The 22,756-nt window shown below is 48.1% G+C and overlaps 3 protein-coding genes across 4 annotated transcripts; 1 reads left to right on the forward strand and 2 right to left on the reverse strand.

The window, feature by feature from the left end:
• Positions 1–927: 927 nt before the first annotated feature.
• On the reverse strand, positions 928–9,261 carry LOC136487041 (thioredoxin domain-containing protein PLP3B-like). The gene is made up of 8 exons (XM_066484159.1): positions 9,049–9,261; positions 7,698–7,772; positions 7,537–7,584; positions 1,807–1,949; positions 1,647–1,719; positions 1,510–1,571; positions 1,318–1,415; positions 928–1,240 (listed from the first exon to the last, which is right to left on the reverse strand). Exons 1-8 carry the CDS (start codon positions 9,130–9,132, stop codon positions 1,137–1,139), a joined length of 687 nt encoding a protein of 228 aa, XP_066340256.1. The 5' UTR covers positions 9,133–9,261; the 3' UTR covers positions 928–1,136.
• Positions 9,262–9,562: 301 nt separating this feature from the next.
• Positions 9,563–14,239, reverse strand: LOC136487040 (uncharacterized). 2 transcript variants are annotated; one of them, XM_066484157.1, is made up of 7 exons: positions 13,907–14,239; positions 13,682–13,809; positions 11,558–11,704; positions 11,363–11,471; positions 10,682–10,805; positions 10,078–10,351; positions 9,563–9,992 (listed from the first exon to the last, which is right to left on the reverse strand). In XM_066484157.1, the coding sequence occupies exons 1-7, from the start codon at positions 14,013–14,015 to the stop codon at positions 9,891–9,893; spliced, it is 993 nt and encodes a 330-aa protein (XP_066340254.1). In that variant the 5' UTR covers positions 14,016–14,239; the 3' UTR covers positions 9,563–9,890. The 2 variants fall into 2 exon arrangements, with proteins under 2 accessions (XP_066340254.1, XP_066340255.1); XM_066484158.1 differs by having other exon boundaries at positions 9,565–9,992; positions 13,682–13,767; positions 13,907–14,235.
• A 4,823-nt stretch (positions 14,240–19,062) lies between these two features.
• Positions 19,063–20,515, forward strand: LOC136485458 (F-box protein SKIP23-like). Its single transcript, XM_066482334.1, has 2 exons — positions 19,063–19,161; positions 19,422–20,515. Exon 2 carries the CDS (start codon positions 19,439–19,441, stop codon positions 20,309–20,311), a length of 873 nt encoding a protein of 290 aa, XP_066338431.1. The 5' UTR covers positions 19,063–19,161; positions 19,422–19,438; the 3' UTR covers positions 20,312–20,515.
• Positions 20,516–22,756: the final 2,241 nt, after the last annotated feature.

Consider the following 22,756-nt stretch of genomic DNA (forward strand, 5'->3'; position numbering starts at 1 on the left):
AAGAAACAAAAACACATTTTAGAAATTGGGCATGTTTTGCATAAAAAGATGATAAATGGATTTACATTAATCCTACAAGTTTCTTTTTGCGTGATAGAATCCACGTTTTATCGAGTTATACAAACAAATGTTAAGTTCACCACGAGCTAAGTATAACTCAATCAGTTAAGTCCTCGGTGATGAAACCTGCTCACCCGGTTTGAACTGGTTGTTCACAATTTTTTTAAAAACATTTTAGGATCTAATGATGCATTTTTTTAGTGTAGACAATGTGTTCTTTGCTTACAGTGACTACGTCCATCTCTAGATATACCGACTCCATATATTCAAAGGTGCTTATAGGGTACAGTGTGTGCATGCATAGTGTGTTTATATGTTTTAATGGTTGCCAATGTATCCGTTGGTAGCGAGATAACTATGTTACTTCGTCAATTGAAATATGCCAGCTCAATATTTTAGACGTGTTTGTTAGTTACGGCGTGTGTACATGAATTCATAGAGTAAGTATTTGCAATTATACCTATAAGTACATGCCGTTCCTGACGGGGCTGCAAAACAAATAGCCAGTAAAACTAGTGTCAATTGTTGGTCAAATTATATGTGGTAAAAAATCGGCAAACCATAAGAAATGACCATATAGTATTTGGTCAATGCGACACAATATTCTACTGGCAGCTTTTATTAAAAAAAAAATCTACTGGCTACCGCCTCGAACCACTCCCAAGTTTAAGCGAGTGGTTGTCACGTACTCAGGACAGCGGACTAGTGAACTAGTGACTGAACACAGTGGACAATTATTGCTCAAACCCTAATACTAATGAGAATCTCAAGTACGCATGGATTTGGATGGGCGCGTGGGGCCCACACATCTAACCAGCCAACAGGCCATTATGGTGATCATGCGACCTTTTTCACTCTAGCGGACGCTAAAAAATAAATCTGATGCCCACATAGCAGACAAAAATACATCAGTCGAACCATCTTATGACAAATGAGCAAGAAAAAAATAAAAGGCAGCCACAAACCCTAGCTTTTACACAAAATGGATGGAGTTAGTAAAGAATCTCTTGTACATGCTATTGTTCTGGTAGCTGGTATCGATACATGGGTCACACAAATCAATCCTCATCTCATGTTCAGTCTGAGTCAGAATCTTGAGCAGTTGAAGATCTAACCCTCCTATTCTTAGACTCGCTTTCTTCATCATCGTCGTCATCATCTTTCTTCTCATCAATTATCCCTAGAATTTGTTTTTGGACGTTAGCACATTTGTCATCCCAAAATTGTCAAGGACTGCCGTATAGTTTTCATGGTTACCTTTCATCTTGAGAATATTTTCCAAAGCTCTTGTTGAAAAATCATCTTTACTTCCGAGATCTTGAAACCCGACTAACCGGTCAACAGCAATACCCTTCCTGAAATAGGACAGGAGTCATAGTGTGGTGAAGCAGGAAGATTGCAATAAACATTATCAAATAGGCAGGAGAAATGAAAAACTTGTGCACTTACTTGAACAATATTACACATGGCAGTGTTTGGATTGCCAGTTTGGCCACAAAGAATGGAGCATTCTACAGTGAGTTATAGATAACATTAGACTTCGCGATTTATTAAAAGACTTTATAGCCAAGTGGTAGTATACAGACTTCAGCATCAAGCTTGACGAATTTTGTTCCCACATAGATTGGGGCAAGGGCCTTCAAATGTTTATCCATGATCCTAGCAAATATTCACAGAAAACCATTTCAATAAGTACCAACAGCAAAAAAATATCTCAAAAAATAAGAAAGACAAGTTATGGCATACTTGCAACGATAAAATTCATGGTGATAGAAATGGCATATCACTTTTTCACTGACAGTAACCTCCCCAAGGAAGTCTCCTTCAGTTATCTCCCTGTATTCACCGTGACCCTGCCTTTTTAGCACTTCACGCTTCTCAGCCTCTTTCTGTTGCATATAGAGCTTGTCAGTAGTTAGCCTAGTGTTGATGTTTTCCAATCACCTACTATAGCTATTTACTATTCACTGTCATGTAAGGTTTCAGGTTTCTTGGCAACCAAGTTGATCATGGTGCCTTGGCAACCAAGTAGGAATCATAGCATCTGTTTTATGCAGTTAGAATATGCTAAGGAGTAGGTACACCACTTGCTTATATATGCAGTGGTTAGCATCTTCTTGTATCTAAGTCATTTTTGCAATACAATCCAAGCGGCCTGTTGGCCAAGCTGCCCTCTGGCAGCCAACAATTGGTATCTAGAGCCGGTTGAGAGATAGGGAAAAGCATGGCCACCTCCGCAGAGAGAGCAGCAGCAGCCGCCGCCGCCGCCGAACAGCGGGCGCAGCGTCTGGCCGCGGCAGAGGCCGCAGCCGCGCAGGCGCAGCAGGCCGCGAAGGCCGCGGCAGCAGCAGCAGCAGCTCGGAACGCGGCCGCCACGGCCGCGGCTCTGCGTCGAGAGTTGGTGGAGGAGGATCCGCCGCGCGATCGCCGCCCGTTTCCGCGGAGGAGTCCGGAGCGCGAGCGCAGGCAGACGCGGTCGCCCGATCGGGATCAGGATCGCCGCCGCGGACGGGCCAGGGGCCGCTCGCCGGTGATCCAGACCGTGTACAAGGACTTTGGCGCAAGTTCCACCTGGCCGATGCTCACCAAGACAAATTACCATGAGTGGGCCTCGATCATGAAGCTGAAGCTCCAGGCGCGGCAACTCTGGGATGCGATCGAGTACCAGGACCTGCCATACCATGAGGACAGGCGCACGGTGGAGGCGATCATCGCCGCCGTGCCACAGGAGATGCAGATGCCGCTGTCCGAGAAGGGATCGGCCAAGGAGGCCTGGGACTCCATCGCCGCCGCGCGGATCGGAGTCGATCGGGTGCGCCGCGCCACACTCCAGTGACTCCGCAGCGACTGGGAGAAGCTCGCCTTCCGTCCAGGTGAGCAGATCGAGGACTTCACCCTTCGCTTGATGGCCCTGAAGCAGCAGCTGCTTCTCCACGGCGACAACGACATCGATGAAGAGCGCGCGGTGGAGAGGCTCCTGCGCGCCGTGCCGCCAAAGTACGCCCAGCTCCGGATCGCCATCGAGACGCTTCTGGACTTCCAGGACCTCACCATCGAGGAGGTGTCTGGGCGCTTGAAGACGGTGGACGACATGGAGGCGTTGGAAGCGGAACCGGCCGCCATCGGTGGACTGTTGCTGACGAGGGAGCAGTGGCGTGCCAAGGAGAAGGAGGCGGCTGCCGCTTCCGCGTCGGGCAAGGAACCGCGACGTCGTCCACGCGGCGGCAAGAAGCAGCGCGGGAAGGGAAATCGCGGCGGAGGAGACAGAGGCGGTGGCGACGATCGCGGGGTGAACGACGACACCTGCCTCAACTGTGGTGATCGCGGCCACTGGGCGCGCGACTGCCGCCAGCCGCGCCGTGGTGGTGGTGACCGCGGCGGCGGCGGTGGCAACCAACGCGGAGGAGGCAACCGCGTTGGAGGTGATCGAGGTGGACGGCGCGGTGGAGGGCGTGGCGGTGCTGCGCACGTCGCAGAAGCAGAGGACGATGATGGTGCTCTGTTTTTCGCCCACGGCTTCCTCGAGCTCGACGAGAAGGACGAAGCCGTCTGCTCCAAGGCCACGGTCTCCCTTGACATCAACGAGCCGCGCGCGCGTGTCTTCCTCAACACCAGCGCCAACGAGGAGGCGCTTGACGGATGGTACCTCGACAGCGGGGCCACGCATCACATGACCGGCCGCCGGGAGCTCTTCGCCGAGCTCGACACCACAGCGCGCGGCACGGTGCGTTTCGGCGACTCGTCTCGAGTGGAAATCAAGGGGACCGGCTCCTTCGTCTTCCAGGCCAAGAACGGAGAGCAGCGCGTCCTCCATGGCGTCTTCTACATCCCAGCGCTCCGGAACTCGATTATGAGTTTGGGGCAGCTCGACAAAGGAGGCTCCAGGGTGGAGATTGATCATGGAGTGCTCCGCATCTGGGACCGGCGTGGTCGTCTTCTCGCCAAGGTACATCGCGGGCCCAGTCGGTTGTACATCCTGCACTTGGAGGCCGCGCAGCCGGTATGTCTTGCCGCCAGGAAGGAGGACGAGTCATGGAGGTGGCATGAGCGCTACAGGCATCTCAGCTTTGAGGCGCTGCACCAGCTCGGCAAGAAGGAGATGGTGAGGGGGATGCCGGTGATCAAGCATGCGGAGCAAGTCTGCGACACCTGCGTCACCACCAAGCTCCGCCGCAAGCCGTTTCCGCAGCAGGCGCAGTACCGCGCGCAGGCGCCCCTGGACCTCGTCCACGGCGACTTGTGCGCGCCGGTGATGCCGGCGACGCCAGGAGGGCGCCGCTACTTCTTGCTGATGGTGGACGACGCCACCCGCTTCATGTGGGCGGTGCTTCTGCCGACCAAGGATGCTGCTGCAGATGCCGTGAAGCGGGTGAAGGCCGAAGCAGAGAAGGAGACCGGCCGTGAGCTCAAGGTACTGCGGACCGACAATGGAGGAGAGTTCACCGTCGGCGAGCTGGCGCAGTACTTCGCCGCCGAAGGAGTCAAGCGGCACTACTCTGCACCACACTCACCGCAGCAAAACGGTGTTGTGGAGCGGTGCAATCAGACGGTCGTGGCGACCGCGCGCGCACTCCTGAAGCAGAGGTCCATGCCGGCCAAATTCTAGGGGGAGGCGGTGATGACGGCGGTGCATCTGCTCAACCGCGCGCCGACAAGAAGCTTGCAAGGCAAGACCCCCTATGAAGCCTGGCACGGACGAGCGCCGGCGGTGAGCTACCTGCGTACATTCGGCTGCGTCGCCTACACAAGGAAGCTCGGGCAGCTGCGCAAGCTCGACGACCGCGGCAAGGCTGGGGTCTTCATCGGCTACGCCGAGGGCGCCAAGGCCTACCGGGTCCTCGATCCGGCGACGGGATGCGTTAAGGTGAGCCGCGACGTGGTGTTTGATGAAGGGCGCGGCTGGGATTGGTCCAATTCGGCCGCCGGGACGTCTGCTTCCGCCTCCAGCGACTTCGACATCGAGTTCTGGGGAGTCGACACAGACGGAGCTCCGCCGCGCGCGTCGTCACCAGCTCCAGGGGAGCACGATCCACAAGCCTCCTCTGCTTCACCAGCCTCCTCTGCTTCACCAGCAGCAGAGACTGAGCAGGCGGACCCAGTTGAGTTCGCGTCACCGCTCGAGGACGACGACGATCGCCTTGATGCTTCCTACGACGACGAGCAGCTGCGGTACCGTACCATGCCCAACATCATCGGGGACGCACCCACACCGCTGCCGGCTTCACGTCTCTTCGCCGAGCTTCACCTCACGCACGCCGGCGAGCCGGCCAACTTCGCGGAGGCTGAAGGCGATCCTGCCTGGCAGGCCGCCATGGAGCAGGAGATCAAGGCAGTTGAGCAGAACTGCACTTGGGAGCTTGTGGAGCTTCCTCCCGGTCACCGGCCCATCACTCTGAAGTGGGTCTACAAGCTCAAGAAGGACGAGCGGGGCGCGGTGACCAAGTACAAGGCGCGCTTGGTGGCGTGGGGCTTCGTCCAGCAGGAAGGGATCGACTTCGACAACGCGTTTGCTCCCGTGGCGCGCATAGAATCCATCCGAGTCCTCCTCGCGCTGGCGGCCCAAGAAGGATGGCGCGTCCACCATATGGACATCAAATCTGCCTTCCTCAACGGCGACCTCAAGGAGGAGGTGTACGTAAAGCAGCCGCCTGGCTTCACCGTCGCCGGGAAGGAGAAGATGGTGTACCATCTGCGCAAGGCTTTGTATGGCCTACGGCAGGCTCCGCGAGCTTGGAACGCCAAGCTGGACGCCACCCTCAAGGAGATGGGTTTCCAGCAAAGCGACCATGAAGCCGCAATGTACAGGCGAGGAACAGGGGAGGAGCTGCTGCTGATCGGCGTCTATGTTGACGACTTGATCATCACCGGTGCCAGCGCTCAAGCCATAGAAGGTTTCAAGGCTCAGATGAAGGTCTTCGACATGAGCGACCTCGGCCTCCTGTCCTTCTACCTGGGGGTCGAAGTACACCAAGATTCAGCTGGGATCACTCTGAGGCAAACCCATTATGCCAAGAGGATCCTTGAGCTGGGAGGTATGGATGCCTGCAACCCCGCCCATACACCAATGGAGGAGCGGCTGAGGTTGAGCAGGCAGAGCGCAGCTGCAGAGGTTGATCCTACCCAATACAGAAGATTGGTGGGCAGCTTGCGCTACTTGGTCCACACAAGACCTGACTTAGCCTTCTCAGTAGGCTTTGTCAGTCGATTCATGGAGAGGCCGACTGCAAAACACCAAGCAGCCATCAAGCGCATCTTGAGATATGTGGCTGTTACTCTGGAGCTTGGCCTGCACTACACTAAGGCTCCAGGGAGAGCAAGGTTTGTTGGGTACTGCGACAGTGACTTGGCTGGAGACATTGACACCAGCAAGAGCACTAGTGGCACCTTGTTCTTTCTGGGAAGCAATCTTGTGTGCTGGCAGTCAGTGAAGCAGAAGGTGGTGGCTCTATCTAGTTGTGAAGCTGAGTACATTGCCACTACCACAGCTGCAAAACAAGCAATTTGGCTATCTAGGCTGCTGGCAGACCTCCTTGGAAGGAATGTGGAAGTGGTTGAACTGAAAGTTGATAGCAGGTCTGCACTTGCTCTAGCCAAGAATCCAGTCTTTCATGAGCGCAGTAAGCACATCAGGATCAAGTATCACTTCATCAGAAACTGCTTGGAAGATGGAAGTATCAGGGCTGATCACATATCCACCACTGATCAGCTGGCTGACATTCTAACCAAGTCTCTTGGAAGATTAAAATTTGAAGAGATGAGGGGAAGAATTGGGCTCAAGCAGATCACTTCCAAGGACCACAAGGCTAAAGGGGAGAATTGTCAGTAGTTAGCCTAGTGTTGATGTTTTCCAATCACCTACTATAGCTATTTACTATTCACTGTCATGTAAGGTTTCAGGTTTCTTGGCAACTAAGTTGATCATGGTGCCTTGGCAACCAAGTAGGAATCATAGCATCTGCTTTATGCAGTTAGAATATGCTAAGGAGTAGGTACACCACTTGCTTATATATGCAGTGGTTAGCATCTTCTTGTATCTAAGTCATTTTTGCAATACAATCCAAGCGGCCTGTTGGCCAAGCTGCCCTCTGGTAGCCAACAGAGCTTTCATCAGGAATTAAAAAAAAACTCGACCGGGGGGGTTAAGACTGCCCTGCAGCATTACAAATAAGAAGAAGGACCTTCTCACCCGACCGAGAAAACCCCCGAACCCCCGCCCCCACCCTTACACGGTGGCCTTCCGTCGCCCAAGTGAGAATTGGGCCGGTGCCCCCCAGTGCTTTGGTTATGGGGACGGACGAGGGGATTTTTTTAACCTCAGCCTGAAATTCGCTCCCACGGGGAGTCGAACCCAGGACCTGAGGAGTGCCGCTGGGTCACCTAACCGTTTGAGCTAGGCGCCCTTTGGCAGCTTTCATCAGGAATAGAAAGAACATGACAGTTGCATAAGCTTCATAAGTGAAAGATGGAGGTCAGTACCTTAAGGGCAGCAATTCTCTCCGCGTGCAACTTCTCAAGTTCAGGGTCCTGGTGATAAGTTCCATGAATTTGACAACCCACAATATGACACAATACTATGTGCCGTACAAATAAGACAAATACAAGGGATAAGTAAATAAACTTTTTCTGCTTCTACTCACATCCAACAACTCATCAAGATCAACTTCATCATGACTTGCAGGTGCTGCTTGAGCCTTGTCTTTAGCCACCATTTCCTAAGATGATGTGCAGCAATGTCAGCATGACAAAATTAAAATCCATAATGGAACACAAAGAAAACATGCTCCATTTACAATGTCAGAAGTGAAATTCAAAGGAAAAAAAAGGGGAAACATTCTCTATACCATAATGGAAAGTCGAAAACAACTGAAAATGATAGAAACAAAATGGGGAGTCTGCCAACCACAGTACAATGATGGAAACAAAACAATGATACAACAAATAAACAATTAATGTGGGTTAACAGAACCACAAAAAAATGTCAAAAATAACAAAATTGATATATGAAGTTTTCCATGGTAGCCAGGCAATGTTATATGCAGGAGTCAATTGGGTCCATCTTCTGCTATATAAAGGGGTACAAAGTGAGTGAGGGGGCTTATAAAAAAAACAAATTTCACCAATACATGGTCCTCCAACAGGCTAAGAGTTCTAAACTCTACCAATTTCAAGCAATTCCTAGCTCATGCTCACTGCTGAAATAAGCCCTTAAACTAAAAACCCACTGCCATACACAAACCACCGGAGACAATGCAAAGCGCCACAAGTACAATATTAATGATTAAATACACTATCCCCGAGACCAAACATTATAAAACAAGGAAGTTCACTTATAACATATTTTTGAGCAGATTGAGAACTCAAGAAGAGCAATTTGAATACCAGGATTCACAACAGATACAACTCTGGTCCCGCGACAGGAAAATTCAGTTACATATTTCCTAAAGCACACTCCACACCACGCAAAATCCAGTACATCCAGCTAGACAGAGCTCGTTTGCACACACCCATGAAATGGTTTGTTCACAAGAAGTACTTGTGCATTGAACACCATCACTCTATCGAACACCTGAAACGCAAGGTATTCTGGATTCGATCATGTCCATTCCATTACTCCCATGGATCACACCCCACTACACTCTCGAGCATACACCAGATTACATTCGAACTAGCAACCAGGAACTGATACCAGGGCAAGCATGCAAGCGTTCCCTAAGGCGCAATTCAGCACCTCGCAGGCCGAAATCAGCAGCTACTATTCTGACCAAAAAACCTGGATCAACTCCGCTTACGCGCGCGCCAGCCTTGAGATCCGGAGCGCGGGCGCTAGCTACCTCCTAATCAGACTCTGCGATACAGTGGCGGTACCAAGGGCAGAGCTGCGGCAGGCCAGCAGCGTAAGGCGGCGCCGGAATATTGGGGGGGGGGGGGGGGGGGGGGGGGGGGGGGGCGGGGCGGTGGGGGGGCGAGGGGGGAGAAGAAGTCAGTCACCTTCTGGAGGTCGCGGGCGGCGGCGGCGATGACGTTGCCGAAGGCCAGGTTAGAGAGCGTCGACTTCACCGCGTCCGGATCCATCTCCGCTGCCTCCTCCTGATGCTCCTGCTCGCGCCGGCGTCTCCCTCCCCCTCCGCCGCCGCACCGGCTCGCCGGATTTGCTCTGGTTTCGTGGGGAAGAAGAGCGGAGCGAAGTGAGCTAGTAGGCCTCGGTGGCTTGGAAGCTCTTCATAGATCATAGGCGTCAATGGAAATGGGCCCACTGGACCGAAGTATTAAGCCCAACAGGCCCGCTTCCGAAGTTGGGTTGAGAGAACTTGGGCAGTTGGCCTTGTAAGTTTTAAATCCTTTTTACTCTTTTTTTCTACTGTTTAATTTTTTGGAAAAGAGTATTTTCTACTCTCTTTTTTGGAAGAAGTCGTCCAGTAATGAAGCAGTAAAACATTTTGATATTCTGCAAGCAGAATCGAGTTGTAGAATAATGGTTTACGGAGGTCTCAGTTATAGAATTCGAGGTTCGTATAATGAATCCCAGTTGTCATTCTGAATGAGAGGATAGTCTGATACACGAGTTCATACTCATACATGAAAAAGTCACTTGCAGAGGTGAGAGGTCACGCAGACTTCAGTATTTCACTTGGTATAAAAACTTTTGGTTGTCAGGAAGAAATCTTTGCCGTTACAATGTACAAAAAAGAAAAAAAAAAGATCAATATTGTCACATTTCAACGCAGAATGCCTGACTTCCTGCTTTGTATCGCCTCTCCTGTACAGCTGGGTACTGCCACGCCGAGTCCTAGCTTTATGGTCAGCACCTGCCATCGACGTGATGGCGTGAGCTATAGAAGCCCCAGAGACTTCAGCTGGCTGATGTGCTCTGCCGGTAGTGGCGGTGGACACCAGTCTGTGCGCTCGCCATCAACATCCTCTACAACATATTCCTGGAAGATATGACACCAAACATGAGTAAAAGTGTAAAACCATGGTAGATGAGACAGCTGATGAATACACGGTGGTAGCACTCACCTTGGTTAGCATTCGTTTGGCAAGAATGTGATAATGCCGCTGCCAGATCCGCTGGCCAACCATTGTAGCGACCAGGACACTGTAGAATACGCCGATAACCGTGAAAAGCCCAAGCACAATAACCCCCATGATGAGGAGCAGCGGTAGCCCGGCTTCCCCAGCACCTCCCAAGCAACCACCACACTCGCCGGCTGTGGTAGCGCAGCCTTCGAAGCAGGTAGTGCAGTCAGTCCACATGCAGAGCGTGCCAGGTAGATGGCAATCTGCACACATCCTGAATCAAATAGAACACATGTCAGTACAATCAAAACAGTACAAGCATGAAAAACATGACCTGTGAGAATGTATGATGAACACAGTATAAATGCGTATGTATACAAGTGAACATGCTTTATCAATCCAGTGAAATTGGGTAAGTGCTGCAACAAACTATCTGTATCTTTATGAAGTTTAGCATCCATTCAAATAATTAGATAAAAAATACAATCTCTTTATGCTACTTTTGCGTGTATTTTTCCTATGCCACAATAACTGTCTTCACAAATGTTTTTTTAAGTACAAGATCGTACTTCATGACTTGAAGAGTGAGCTAACTAACGCATACCCTGGTTGACAGCAACAAAGACATAATTCTCGACAAGGCTGAGCCAAGTCATTCCGTACTCTTCGGTCATAACAGGTTATGAAGCATCCCGATAGTCCCAACAAAGCAAAAAACAACAATGCACCTGTAATCAAGAGATAAGCTCATAATCAGTTCAGAAGGAAAACATTATGTGCCACGTAATTGACTAAAATGTTAGCAACATAGTGTTCCAATAAAAGTTTGAGCAGTTTGGCTCATATTGTTGAAGCATATATGTCAATGATAAAACTTTCTATATATCAATGACAATACAACTTTCAGCAGCTGCTCTCTGAGCTCAGTTTCGTCACATGTCTGATAATTGCAAACACATCTTATCACTTCTATAAGAATAACAAACACATTGATCTGGGCCATGGATAGATGTTTAAGTTGCAAGCAAAGATTTTCATGGCACCTTGCATGTTAACTCCCAATAATTGCATATTTATTCTGACAAAGAACACAATCCTAATGCTTTTCCTTATTCTTTACTCCTGTTCTTTTTCACATTAATTTAGAAACCTAAAAAAATCCCATGCAATTAATGAGTTCTAAGGATCCATGGTGACAATAGATATCATAGAAACCAGGATTTTTATCAAACAGGCATGCAAAAACAGGTGAAACTAGTAACAAAGGAAATATTAAGCAGTTTACCACATATATAATAAAAACTAACTTCATTATCAAAACCCCAGGCTGTCCTTAACCAATATTGCTGGTACCCATCAATAAAATGTACCAAATATGCCAATGCAGATATGACCTGAATGAAGGAATAAGAAAATACCACTGGTCAATCAATTGAATGTAGATAGGGGATATGAATAAAAGAATGTTTCAAAAACTTACAATCTGGACTAGAGCAAAGATGAATAATATATCTCTAGTAACAAAGAAACGAAACTTCAGTGTTCGCCATTTCCTGTCAGTGTGGGAATGAACCCTCAAGTAATATGGAGCCTTGCAGGTGGTACAATGGGAAAATGCAAATCCCTCCTGTTTGTGAAGCATCAAAACATGGTTAGTTTACTGGTCTCGCAAAGAAATCAACAATCAATTTTTAGAAGCAAGCTCCAGATAAGACAGGCAGCAAAATGAACACAAACTACTGAATTTTTTTCATACTTATACTTACACCAGGAAAAGACATTATTTAGTTTGTGTTGCACAAAAGATTTCACATCTCAAGGGATGACTTGGCGGGAAAAAGGTGTAGACTTTCTAACCCAAACATTAAACTATAGTTCTCAGTTCATCAACATGTTTCTTGGCATAACCTGAACCATCCAAGTTCCACCTAAAATCCCATCCAAATCTGCATCTGCGGTTACCTAGCAGCACAACTTCCATATGGATGTAGACATTCCAACATCCTAACAGAAAGCAGAATTTGCAATACTACCAACCAGATTTTGAACTGGGAAACCCTGTCTAACCACTGGCACCCACATATTGGAATTCCAAGTGAAGAGTAAAATATAAGCTAAAGAACAGGGAAAATGATTGACCTGTTACGACTCAAATCAAATAACTTTCATCTAAGAAAAAATCCACCATGACCAGTTTTCATTATACAAAGACATTTATATGCTTTAAAAGAAAACCCCTTTTTGGTGAAGCCAAGTCATGTCAAACTTTGTGTTTCAACCATATTGAGCTAGATCTTTATTACATGTGTAAATAGTTACAATAAATTTCTAGTCTTCAATGGACTTCAATGAATAAGCAAGCCTGATTGAGATAACTTTTTGTCTGAATAAACTTATTCGTAACGGTTTAAAAAAATTCTATTGATGTAATCATAGATCCAACTGATAAAACACAAATAGCTTAAGATATTTGTGAGAAACAGTAGCCTGATGCATAAAGTACAAATTATACATTATAGTTATGCTACTGTCCTGTCAAACTGGCACGCACAAATTGAAATTTTACTTACATCAGGTGTAATAACAATAAAAAGGGCAGACCCAGTGCCGGAGGCTCCCACATAAGTGGGGTCTGGGGAAGGGAAAAACCGAGGAAAGCCTTCGCCCAACAAAATCTGCGGAGAGGCTGCTTCGAACCCACGACCTGGTGACTCAGTGAGACAGCTCACCACTGCACCAGGCCTGCCCTTCATCAGGTGTAATAACAATGAAGGGGGAAAAAATAGGGGAAGAGCCCTACAAACACACACACTAACACCACAAAAAGCATGCTACTAGCAATCCAGCTCGCCTGTGACAAAGGATGAAATGACCCAGCCAAAGCAAACACACTAAACCAGGCAACTAGCAAAGCTTCATAAACACATGAGCCAATTCCATTTGCCCATTAGACAGATGAGAATCAATATGGCATTAACCAAACATTGGAACATAAGCAAAAAAATGGCTCCAATAAGAGGTCAATAGCTAATTCAACCAATCTGATAGGCAAAATATGGAGGGAACAAAGGTCTGCATCCCTCATGTTCTATTGGCTAAGTGATTGCAACTACTCACTAACTTGCTACTACACAAAAAACAACGAAGCATTTTGACAATTATAGATATGCACAACACATCTCCAGAAGGCAAAGGTGTGATGCTTCCACCATTTGCATAGCTAAACCAATAAATCATGATGATTGACAAGAAAAGAATTGACAATCTACAAGAAATGCAGCTAAGTTCTTCTCAAATTGCATCATCAGGAGCTCGCAAAATATCACACAGCCCTAAACAGCACACAAACAGGAAAAAGGAGCTACTACATCTAAGTTCTTCACAGGATCAGGCAAATCAAGTCACAGATTCAACCTTGGACGGATACAGGAACGCAATTCAACCACTTCCTGCAGTCAGGTGCCACTGAAACAGCTCCAAACAGAAAATGCAGACAAACCCCTACCACCCCCAACTCTAAGCGACATCATCTAGCAGTTCCTGAGCATCCACCCGCAGAAAGGGGAGGAGCGGTAACCGAGTAAGCACTGCAGCGAGCGCTCACCTTTACCGACCTCCAGTGGTCGAGGCAGTCGCGGTGCACGTACTTGGACGTCCCCTTGCACTTGCAGGGCGCGATGAAGTCCCTCCCTGCGCACGCACACCCACACAACCAGTCAGATCTCCGCCGCCCTGCCATTCCGGCCAAACTAATAAGAGGAAACAAACAAAAAAACGCAGCCAGCAACGGCACGCGCGAGTCTGGCCGGGGCCGCGGAGCCTCCCTCACCGTCGGTCTCGAGGCAGATCCGGCACTGGAGCTGCTCCCCGCCGCCGCCCGCCTCCAGGTCGATCTCCGACTGCGGCGGGATCAGCGGCGACGACGCCTTATCCTCCATCGCCGCCCGCCCGCCGCTCCCCCTCCCAACCACCGCCTCGGCTGGCGCCTCTAGAACCTCGTCGGCTCCGCGCCCATCCGAATCCCTAGCCACCTCCGCCCGCCCGCTTCGACCGAATCGAACCGACGGGACGGGACGGGGAGGTTGGAGAGGAGGAACTGGGGTTAGGTGTGTGCGTGCGGGGCGGGTGGAGGTGGAGGTGGACTAGCGCCTAGCGGCGAAGCGAGGTATAGCCTTCTTCCGCGACGCGGCGGCGGGCTAGCCGCGGGAGGATGACGCGCAGGGCCTGCCAGCGCGGCCGATGGGGCCGCACTGTCAGTGGGTGTCGTGGGGGCGGGTTGGGTGGCGCGCGCGAGCCCGTGTCGCCGAATGGTTGACCGGGCAGCGGGCAGGAGGAAGCTTCGGTCTTCGGTGGACTAGTGGGCTGCTCGAGTTTTTTATTGTTGGACTTGGCCCATATGTGTCGCTGTGGGCCCAGACAAGGCGTCAGTTTCCTGCTCGGTCACTCCAGGACTCCACCCGCGCCGCTCGGCCTGCCGCCGCCACTCGCTTGTCGCTTCTCTCTCCGGACGCGCTCCGCCGCCCGCCGCAGCGGCTGGAGCACGGGAGCAGGCGGAGCTTGCGCCGCCGGAGCACCGGGATCCGCAGGCTCCTCCCCCGTCCCCGTTGGTTTCTTTTATAAGTTAGAACTCCCTCCCCCGCCTCTTGCATCTGCTGATCAACTTCGCCGTCGTAGGCTCGTAGCTCGGCCTCACCGTCGCCCTTCTGCTGTGCTGTGTGCAGGTGCACGGGTTTGGCTTCAGATTAGGTCGCCCGATTGCCCGACGAAAAGAGGCGAGTAATCCATTTTTTGCATTGCTTGCAAAAAATCGTTGTGTAGGGTGGTTGGCATAGATCTACAGTCGTAGTTATCTCGCCCCCTCTCCTTTTTCTTGTGCTGGGTAAAATCAAAACAAAGGATGACTTTACTGCTCCAATGTATTTCTAATTGTACACTATTCTTGTCGACTTCGCTCGCTGCTTGTCTGGCACAAGTGCCCGCGCGTTTGAACGGGGTAAACAAAATCAACAACCATCTCTGGCACAATAAATTTATACCCAATACTCCCATTATGTTGACAAGAATTTATACCCAATACTCCCATCACTTTGCACACACGACTTTTCTTTCCCGAATTTATTTCAGATGTAGTAAAATAATGAAATTGCAGTACGAGGGAGGGTCTTAATGTAGTACGGTATGGACAAAGACAACGAGGTAAATTAAAAGGTATTTTAAGTTTTTAAAATTTTCGGTAACTCCAGATAGATTAGCAGGTCACCTGTTCTTTGAGTGCCCTTTCGGCAGAGTTGCTGGAACTCCATCCCGATTGTTTGGAACCTTAGTCTCCAGCCTCTAGACATGCTGTTAGTAGCAAGGCAACAGTTTGGAAGCGAAATTTTCAGAGAGATAATTATTACGGCTTGCTTGGTCATCTGGAAGACAAGAAACAATTTGATATTTGATAACGGCTCACTCTCCATTAGGAATTGGAAAACAACATAGGAGGAACTTGGCTTGGTTTGTATCAAATCTAGAGAACAGTGAAAGGACCACTAGCATTTGGCGAGACAATTACTCAGATAGTTAGACCCTTTTCTTTTTGCCTTTTGAGCCTGAGGCTTTGTAACCTTGTATCTTACATTCTTTCATTTACTTGATAAATACAAAAACAAATAGGTAGGGGCCTTCCCTGTCGGTGCGTTTTTCAAAAAAGAAAAAAAGAAAAAAGATTAGCAGGGAGGTAGAGAAGGGAAAGAACTACTGGTCTCCATGTTTCATTAGGTTGGCCGGCCGCTGCTACAGCCTCCACCTCCAAGTTGACCTGACCTGGATCGAGACGGCAGGAGGGAAAGCACCGGCATGAGTCATTGCTACCGAGCTCATCGAAATTCCTCATCCCAGCAGCCCCAACTTCTCAAAGGCCACAACACGGCCCAACTCAAGGTCACCGCTGAAGGAGAGCACAACATCCCGATCAGGAAAGACCTAAATAGTGACAAACTTTCACGACAACACCTTCAGGAAGGTAACGACACCAATGGTACCAGCCCAAAAACTGGAGTGGGTTTTCACCTGAAGAATCCAACATGGTGGGACCATAGTGACCAAGTTCCCAGGACTATTGGGTCATGGAACACAGATCGTGGAATTTGGTTTGCTCCTTGAGAAAGGTTTTTCTAGTATCAAAAAAAAAAAAGAGAAAGGTTTTTCCACTACTAGGGTGAGATTGTTTCCATGTTCCCAGGACAGGGAATGTAGCACCATACCGTGTTTCCAGTGACAATAGGTGGGACTCTGAGGCACTTCAGATGCCTCCGAGAAGGGAATGACGTTTATGATGTCCACAGGGGTCGCCATCAAGGCTCTCATCTTGGCGTCTGCTGAAACCACCCCTCTGAGGGCAGCCTAACCACTGTCGTGCCAACATTGCAGTTGTCATGTTGGGCCCCAGTGCGAAGGTCTTGCCATGGGCCCTATCTTGGGAGAGTGCGAAGGTCTTGCCATGGGCCCTATCTTGGGGAGAGTGTGAAGGTATTGCCAATGACACCCTGCTACAAGGCAAGCAACATCAGACCCAGGTGCAAGGTCACAGGCCTGAGCATTGCTGACCTCGAGGATGCACCTAGACAGCGAGCAGCGAGCGAAGAGCACCTCTCGCTGGTGACACCTTTAATCCCAGGGGTTCGAACCCAATCCATGACATCTGGTTGCAGAAACATGCTAACAAAACGCAAACACGCCGGATCTACTAAACGCTGTCATCTTGTCGGCCAGGCACTTTCTCTTTTTTCTCCTTCTAGATACCATTATTGTGTTTGTGTTATACACATGATGTACCATTATTTATTAGTATGCCAAATTTCTTGGATTTATATTGCGCATATGCCATGGTTTTTGTATGATACCAAGCTGTTATAATTTAATCATCTAAAATGGCAGTAATTAAGCTTGGCTCATGCCAACAATGTTTTAATCTTATTTTAGGACGTGTCTGTGCCGATGATGTTTTAATTCAAGTCTGAGCATATTTTAGTTGGTGATGGCTGTCCATTCCAAGATCATATTTTAATCCACGTCAATACTCTTATATTTTAGTTTCATTGAATGTATACAGGCCGTTTTTTCCCTCTCTATAATACAGCTCTCTTGTGTATTCGATAAAATATTTTTGTTTCATTGAGCATACGCTGCCCAGCTAGCCTACCCCAACTTATTTGAGACTGAAAGGCTATGCTGTTGTTGTTGTTGAGCATACGCTGCCTAGCATGTGCAGTGTGTGAATCTGGGCTTATTTTGTTTCCAGTTGTCCAAGTGCTTTCGAAAAAATGAATGTCAGTTTACGGAAAGTGAAGAAATTGGCTTCGAGGTGATAATTAAGGGTGATTGCAAGACCAAAATTAAGATTGATGACTACAACTTGATGAGGATGGTCTACCTAGTTGAGTCGCATGGCTCATTGCTGATGGTGAGCAGAAGGATTTTTGAAGGGCACATCCATGTCAAAGGACAGATACAAACTTTTGCTGAACAGTGTGAGCCTGAGGTTGTGGTCCTTGAGGCTGATTTCGAGCGATCACGGTGGGCCAAGGTGACGAGCCTTGGGGAAGATCAGGTGCTGTTTCTTGGGCCATGCTCCAGGGCTGTTTGCATGCCTCAGTGTGACTCGCTGGGAAAGCGTGTGTGGTTCTTGGATGACTATAAGAATTATCACGCAGGACACAAACGTAGGGGCAGGTCGAGTTCTGGTACTGAATGCAATTTCTTGTTTGACTATCACACTTGGGACGAGTGTGAGAGCAGCTACGATGCTGATGGTGTGGCAAACGACAAGCCGTTCTCGTATCTGCCAATGATCTCATGGAGGGGCCACAAGGGGCTTGCAGGTGCAGCGTGGCTCTTCCCTCCAAATTGATGTGGCAATGGAAGCTTTGAAGTGCATCTGTATTTCTGTGGCGGCCTGCTGCGCCCCAACAATTCTAATTTACTTTTGGATGATCGTGTTAATACTCAACTTTGTGAATTTGCCTGTACCGTACATGCTGTTACAGTCCTTGTGTGAAGTGTGAACTAAGGCTTGGCTTTTTATGTAAGCATCCAGTGGCTCTTTGTGATATGCTTCTGTTGTCTCCAGAGATTGTTGGTCCTGGGCCCTTGGGGAAAGGTGTGTCCGACGAATATTGACCAACTTGGCAGCATGAGTTGTTATTGGGATATTATGCCATTGCCTATAGCTTAGCACTAGAAATATCCCTTTGGAACAAGTTGTATCTAGAAATATGATAGAAACTCTAGGAAATTTTTGAGTGGTGCCCCATGCAATGTAAGATTTATTATGCTCGAAATTATTATAGGAAACTTTCCTTCCATACTTTTTTTTAATTGTCAACATGAGCTGGAAACTTAGTGTTGAAATTCTTTTGAAAAATTCCGGTAAAAGAAGAATTCTTTTGACGTGTACTCAAGCGCTAAGATCCTTGTGCCATAAGGAATAATCCTTTGCGATTTTGAATCATTTTATAAAATCCTACATGGTAGTATACTTTACACACATAGTCACATGTCCCGACGTATCCATCAGCTTTGAAAACTCTGCCTTTGTTTTTTAATGGAAAAATCCATGCTCTTTTTTCGCGCTCAAGACGTAGCCAGTTTTTCATTAAGAGGACACGAAAGTTTTAAATTTACATGACATCGATAAGTTCTGGCTGTTCCAAACCTTATAAAATCTTTTCACGATCCTACATAAATCTTACGAAATTGAAATTATAGTAAGATTTGGTGTTCTCAATAATGGGACAATTTGTAGAACTAGTAAACGGATTCGTAGTTGCTTGGTACAAAAATACAAAATAGTGGTTTTTCATTCGGAGAGGAAAACACAAAGAAACGGCCTCGTTTCTTATTGGGCTCGGCCCATACGTGACCCAAGTGAACCCAGACGTCCACATATTCTCAATCGCCAAGTCTCCCTCGACTCCTCTCGGCCTGCCACAGCGATTCGCTTCTCTCCGGACGCCCTCCACTGCCGCGGCGGCCGGAACAGCAGGAGCAGGAGCACGCCGCCGGATCACGGGCCAGCTTCCCCGCTCCCGTTGGTTTCTGGTACTGTCCTCTCGCTCCCTCTTCGGCCTCCCGCCCTCCCCTCCACATGCGGCTATCTCAGCTTCCCCGTTGCGGGCTTGCGGCTACGTCCCCACCGCCCTTGCCGTGCGCGCGCGAGAGGTGTTCGACGCATTGTCTCTGCGCATTCTCGCGCGCGCTGGGCACCATTCCCTTCACGGTGGTTCCCGGTTTCCGGGCAGGGAATGTAAAGACGCAGCCTCACTAACTCGCGTGCTGCTCCTCTGCTGCTTTGTTTCCAGGACCGGCGGCTGAGCCTATGGCGAGTGCACAGGATCCATGGTCGAACATCCCGCTGGATCTCGCGGGCCTCGTTCTCAAGCGTCTTCCCGCCCACGTCGACCGCGTCCGCTTCGCAGCTGTGTGTCCCCAGTGGCGCTCCGCCGCGCGGCAGCTCAAGCTGCCCCCTCCAAGGCCGCTGCTCGCTCTCAAGGCCGGGGACATCTTCTACAGCATGCCCCGGGGTGAGCCGCTCAACTTTGCTGGCTACAAAAACGGCCACCTTGATGGCTGCAGAAAGGGCTTCTACACAGCTTGCGGTAACTGGCTGGTGTACCGGCGCATTGACGACTTGCTCTTGTTGGATCCCTTCTCTGGTGCCACCATGACCCTTCCTCCACCAGATAGCTTTCATGACACCGACATGTCAGAGAAGTTGTTCATGGACGTGAGATACTCCCAAGTGATCAAACTAATGGTGTGCTCGCCCAACCTCATTGATATACTGTTCCAAGGTAAGGAATCCAATCGGATTGCAGTGTGCCGGCCTGGATGCTCCATGTGGTCAGTTGCTAGGGACCTGTCTTTGTGGATTACTGACATGGCTTTCTACCAAGGGAAGCTCTACGTTGTTGACTATCATGAGGACCTCTTGGCTCTGGTCATCAGCGTGGATGACAATACTGGTGATCCATGGGTTGCTCGGATTGGACGGGTCATCAATGTTGGTCACTTTGATGATCAGCGGACCTTGTTGAGGATGCTCTACCTGGTTGAGTCGTGTGGCTCATTGCTGCTGGTGCGTAGAAGGAATTTCCATACGCATGTTTATGCCGACGGACAGATACACACTTTTGCTGGACAGTATTTGTCTGGATCATGGAATCAGTTTGGCAAGGTACTTGGAGTATGATTAACCGGTATGTAAAGTAAAACGGGATCCTTATCAAGAAGATGGAATTACACGATGATGAAACTATATGAGGAAGTAAAGAAGAATCCAAAGATGGAGTATCCTTATCTCCTAACCGACGTCTTCCGAATCTCAGGGACGAGATTCATCTTAAGGGGGTAGAATTGTAACACCTTAAAATTTGTCTGTTTTGAAAATAAGTTTAAAATTGTTTATTTATGAATTTTGTGCTCATGACAGTGTAGGAAACAAATTTTTTTGTTAAATTAAAATTCATCATAAGGTAGCAACATGTTTGAGCATACATGCTCTTGCATTTGATTTATTGGGTTGAGTAGTTTTGATTGAAAATTTAAAATGGTTTAAATTGCTTTTGCAAATGAAATTAAAATTTACTTTGTAATGAAAGAAAAGAAAATTTGAAAATAAAATGATTTAAAAAGTTGTAAAAATTTATTTTTGGAAACCTACCAAAATTTCTCACTTTTATTTGAATTGAAAAGTATATTCAAAACTCTATTTGAATTTGATTTGGTTCAAAATTGAATTTGGTTTTGAAAAAAATAGAAAAAGAGTTGGGAAAATAGAAAACTTCTCTCCTCCCAATCTTTCCCGTGCGGCCCGCTCAACTCCGCAGCGGCCCAGCATTTCCCTTCCTCCCTTCTGGCCTGAAAGCACAGCAGCCAAACAGGCCATCGGAGCCCAGCAGTCGGGTCGGCCCGCTCTTCCTCTCAGGCCGCTCCACCTCTCCTCTCTCGCGGCTTGTTTCCCCCTTCACCCGCGTGGGCTACCTCTGAGCCGGCCTAGTTTCCTTTCCCCGCCGAAGGCTGTAGCCGCAGCCTAGCTCAACAGCAAGCCGCGCAAGCGCGCGCTCCTCCGTCTCTCTCTGGCTGACAGCCTGACCCCCGCCTCTTCTCTCGCCGACAGGTGGGACCTACCTGTCAGCTTCATCCCTCAGCTTGAGCTCATAACCGGCACGGAGTTCTTCGGGCGTGTTCGTGTCCGCCTCCGCCCCGCTCTGCTGATTTGTGTGCGCTGCAAGCCGTCTCGCCCCCATAAATAGCAGCTGCACCAGCACCGCTTTCCTCGAACCCTAGAAGTAAGTGCTGCCGCCTAGAACCGAGCTCTAGCGCCGCATGTGCCCTAAGTCGCGCCGCCTAACCGCGCCCGAGGCCTCCATCGTGCCGTCGCAGCTTCCCCCAAACCATCCATCGAGCCTCGAGCTTCTCTTGCTCCCCGTAGTCCTCCCGTGCCCTGTGGTGATCAGGAACATCGAAGCCGATGCCACCGGCGAGGTCCGGCCATGGCGCCACCATCTAGGTACTGTGCCGGCGACCCCCATCTTCCCCTCTTCGCTCTCAGCTGTCCGATCCTAAATCAAGGGTCAGGATTAGAACATACCCATTCGCTTGTAGTTTTGCAAAAATGCCATTACAATTATTTGAATCATAAACCGCCGTCCCTGGTTTCTTTCAAAGAGCCCCTGAGCTTTTGTTAAATAGGATCCACAGTCCCTGACTGGTTTAAAAATCAGATTTTATTTATTTTAATTTAAAAATCAAGTTCCACTTATTTACAGAATTGCCACAATCTTCTATAGGCCATAAAATCTTCGTTTTAACTCCGATTTGACCCGTTCAACTTGCGTTAGGTTCGTAATTTCATAATCTACATGTTCATACTACTGTTAGATATATTTTCAACTTTTAAAATTCGAGGTTAGATTTAATCTATTATTTTAATAAAAGAAATCTTGTTTATTTCATATCTTCTACGTTTTAGCTCTGATTTGACCTGTTCAAGTTGCGTTAGATTCATAGCGATGAGATCTACGCGTTAGTAACATTGTTTACCATATTACTATTTCTAAAATTTCATGGTTTAAATCATATCTTGATTAATAATTATGCAACTAGACTTTATAAATAAAATATGATTTGTTTTACTTTAGTTTTATAATTCAAATCTAAAATTGACTTAATTCAATTTATATTATTTATAAAATATCTTATATATATATGAATTTATATAGTTAAAATAAATGAAGCCTATAGTTTTCTTTTTCATGGATAAAGCAAATCTATCGGTAGATGTATCTTTTTCACCGTAGCTCCGATTTGTGTGCTTTTTACGTCTGTGTGTTCGTAGCAAGACGTAGATTCGCTTTACAAACTTTTTATCTTGATTTTATGCTAGGTGTACTGTTCTAATTTAGATCTATTGTTTGCTTCATGTATGATTGCTTGGATGCTTGTGTGGTGCTTTATGATCTTATCCAGTCGGTGAGTTATATGTGGTGAATCAAGAAGTAGATCTTTGAAGTTTTGGACTCAAAGAAGGATATAAGTTTAAGACAAGTATAGCATGGGATCTTCCTTGTTGTCCTATTCACCTTAATATCATTTTAATCATATGCATGTGTCTATATTGGCAACCGTAGTAATT

This window comes from Miscanthus floridulus, chromosome 10 (assembly GCF_019320115.1).
Source record: "Miscanthus floridulus cultivar M001 chromosome 10, ASM1932011v1, whole genome shotgun sequence".
Classification (NCBI taxonomy): Eukaryota; Viridiplantae; Streptophyta; class Magnoliopsida; order Poales; family Poaceae; genus Miscanthus; species Miscanthus floridulus.

Excerpts from the sequence above, each read along its gene's own strand:
- LOC136487040 (XM_066484157.1), bottom strand. The coding sequence starts at position 14,015 with ATGGAGGATAAGGCGTCGTCGCCGCTGATCCCGCCGCAGTCGGAGATC. Across the intron at positions 11,472-11,557 it reads TCTTTGCTCTAGTCCAGATT|GTCATATCTGCATTGGCATA; the intron begins GTAAGTTTTTGA and ends TCCTTCATTCAG. Across the intron at positions 9,993-10,077 it reads CCAAACGAATGCTAACCAAG|GAATATGTTGTAGAGGATGT; the intron begins GTGAGTGCTACC and ends CATATCTTCCAG.
- LOC136487041 (XM_066484159.1), bottom strand. The coding sequence starts at position 9,132 with ATGGATCCGGACGCGGTGAAGTCGACGCTCTCTAACCTGGCCTTCGGC. Across the intron at positions 7,585-7,697 it reads ATCTTGATGAGTTGTTGGAT|GACCCTGAACTTGAGAAGTT; the intron begins GTGAGTAGAAGC and ends ACTTATCACCAG. Across the intron at positions 1,572-1,646 it reads TCGTCAAGCTTGATGCTGAA|AATGCTCCATTCTTTGTGGC; the intron begins GTCTGTATACTA and ends AACTCACTGTAG.
- LOC136485458 (XM_066482334.1), top strand. The coding sequence starts at position 19,439 with ATGGCGAGTGCACAGGATCCATGGTCGAACATCCCGCTGGATCTCGCG.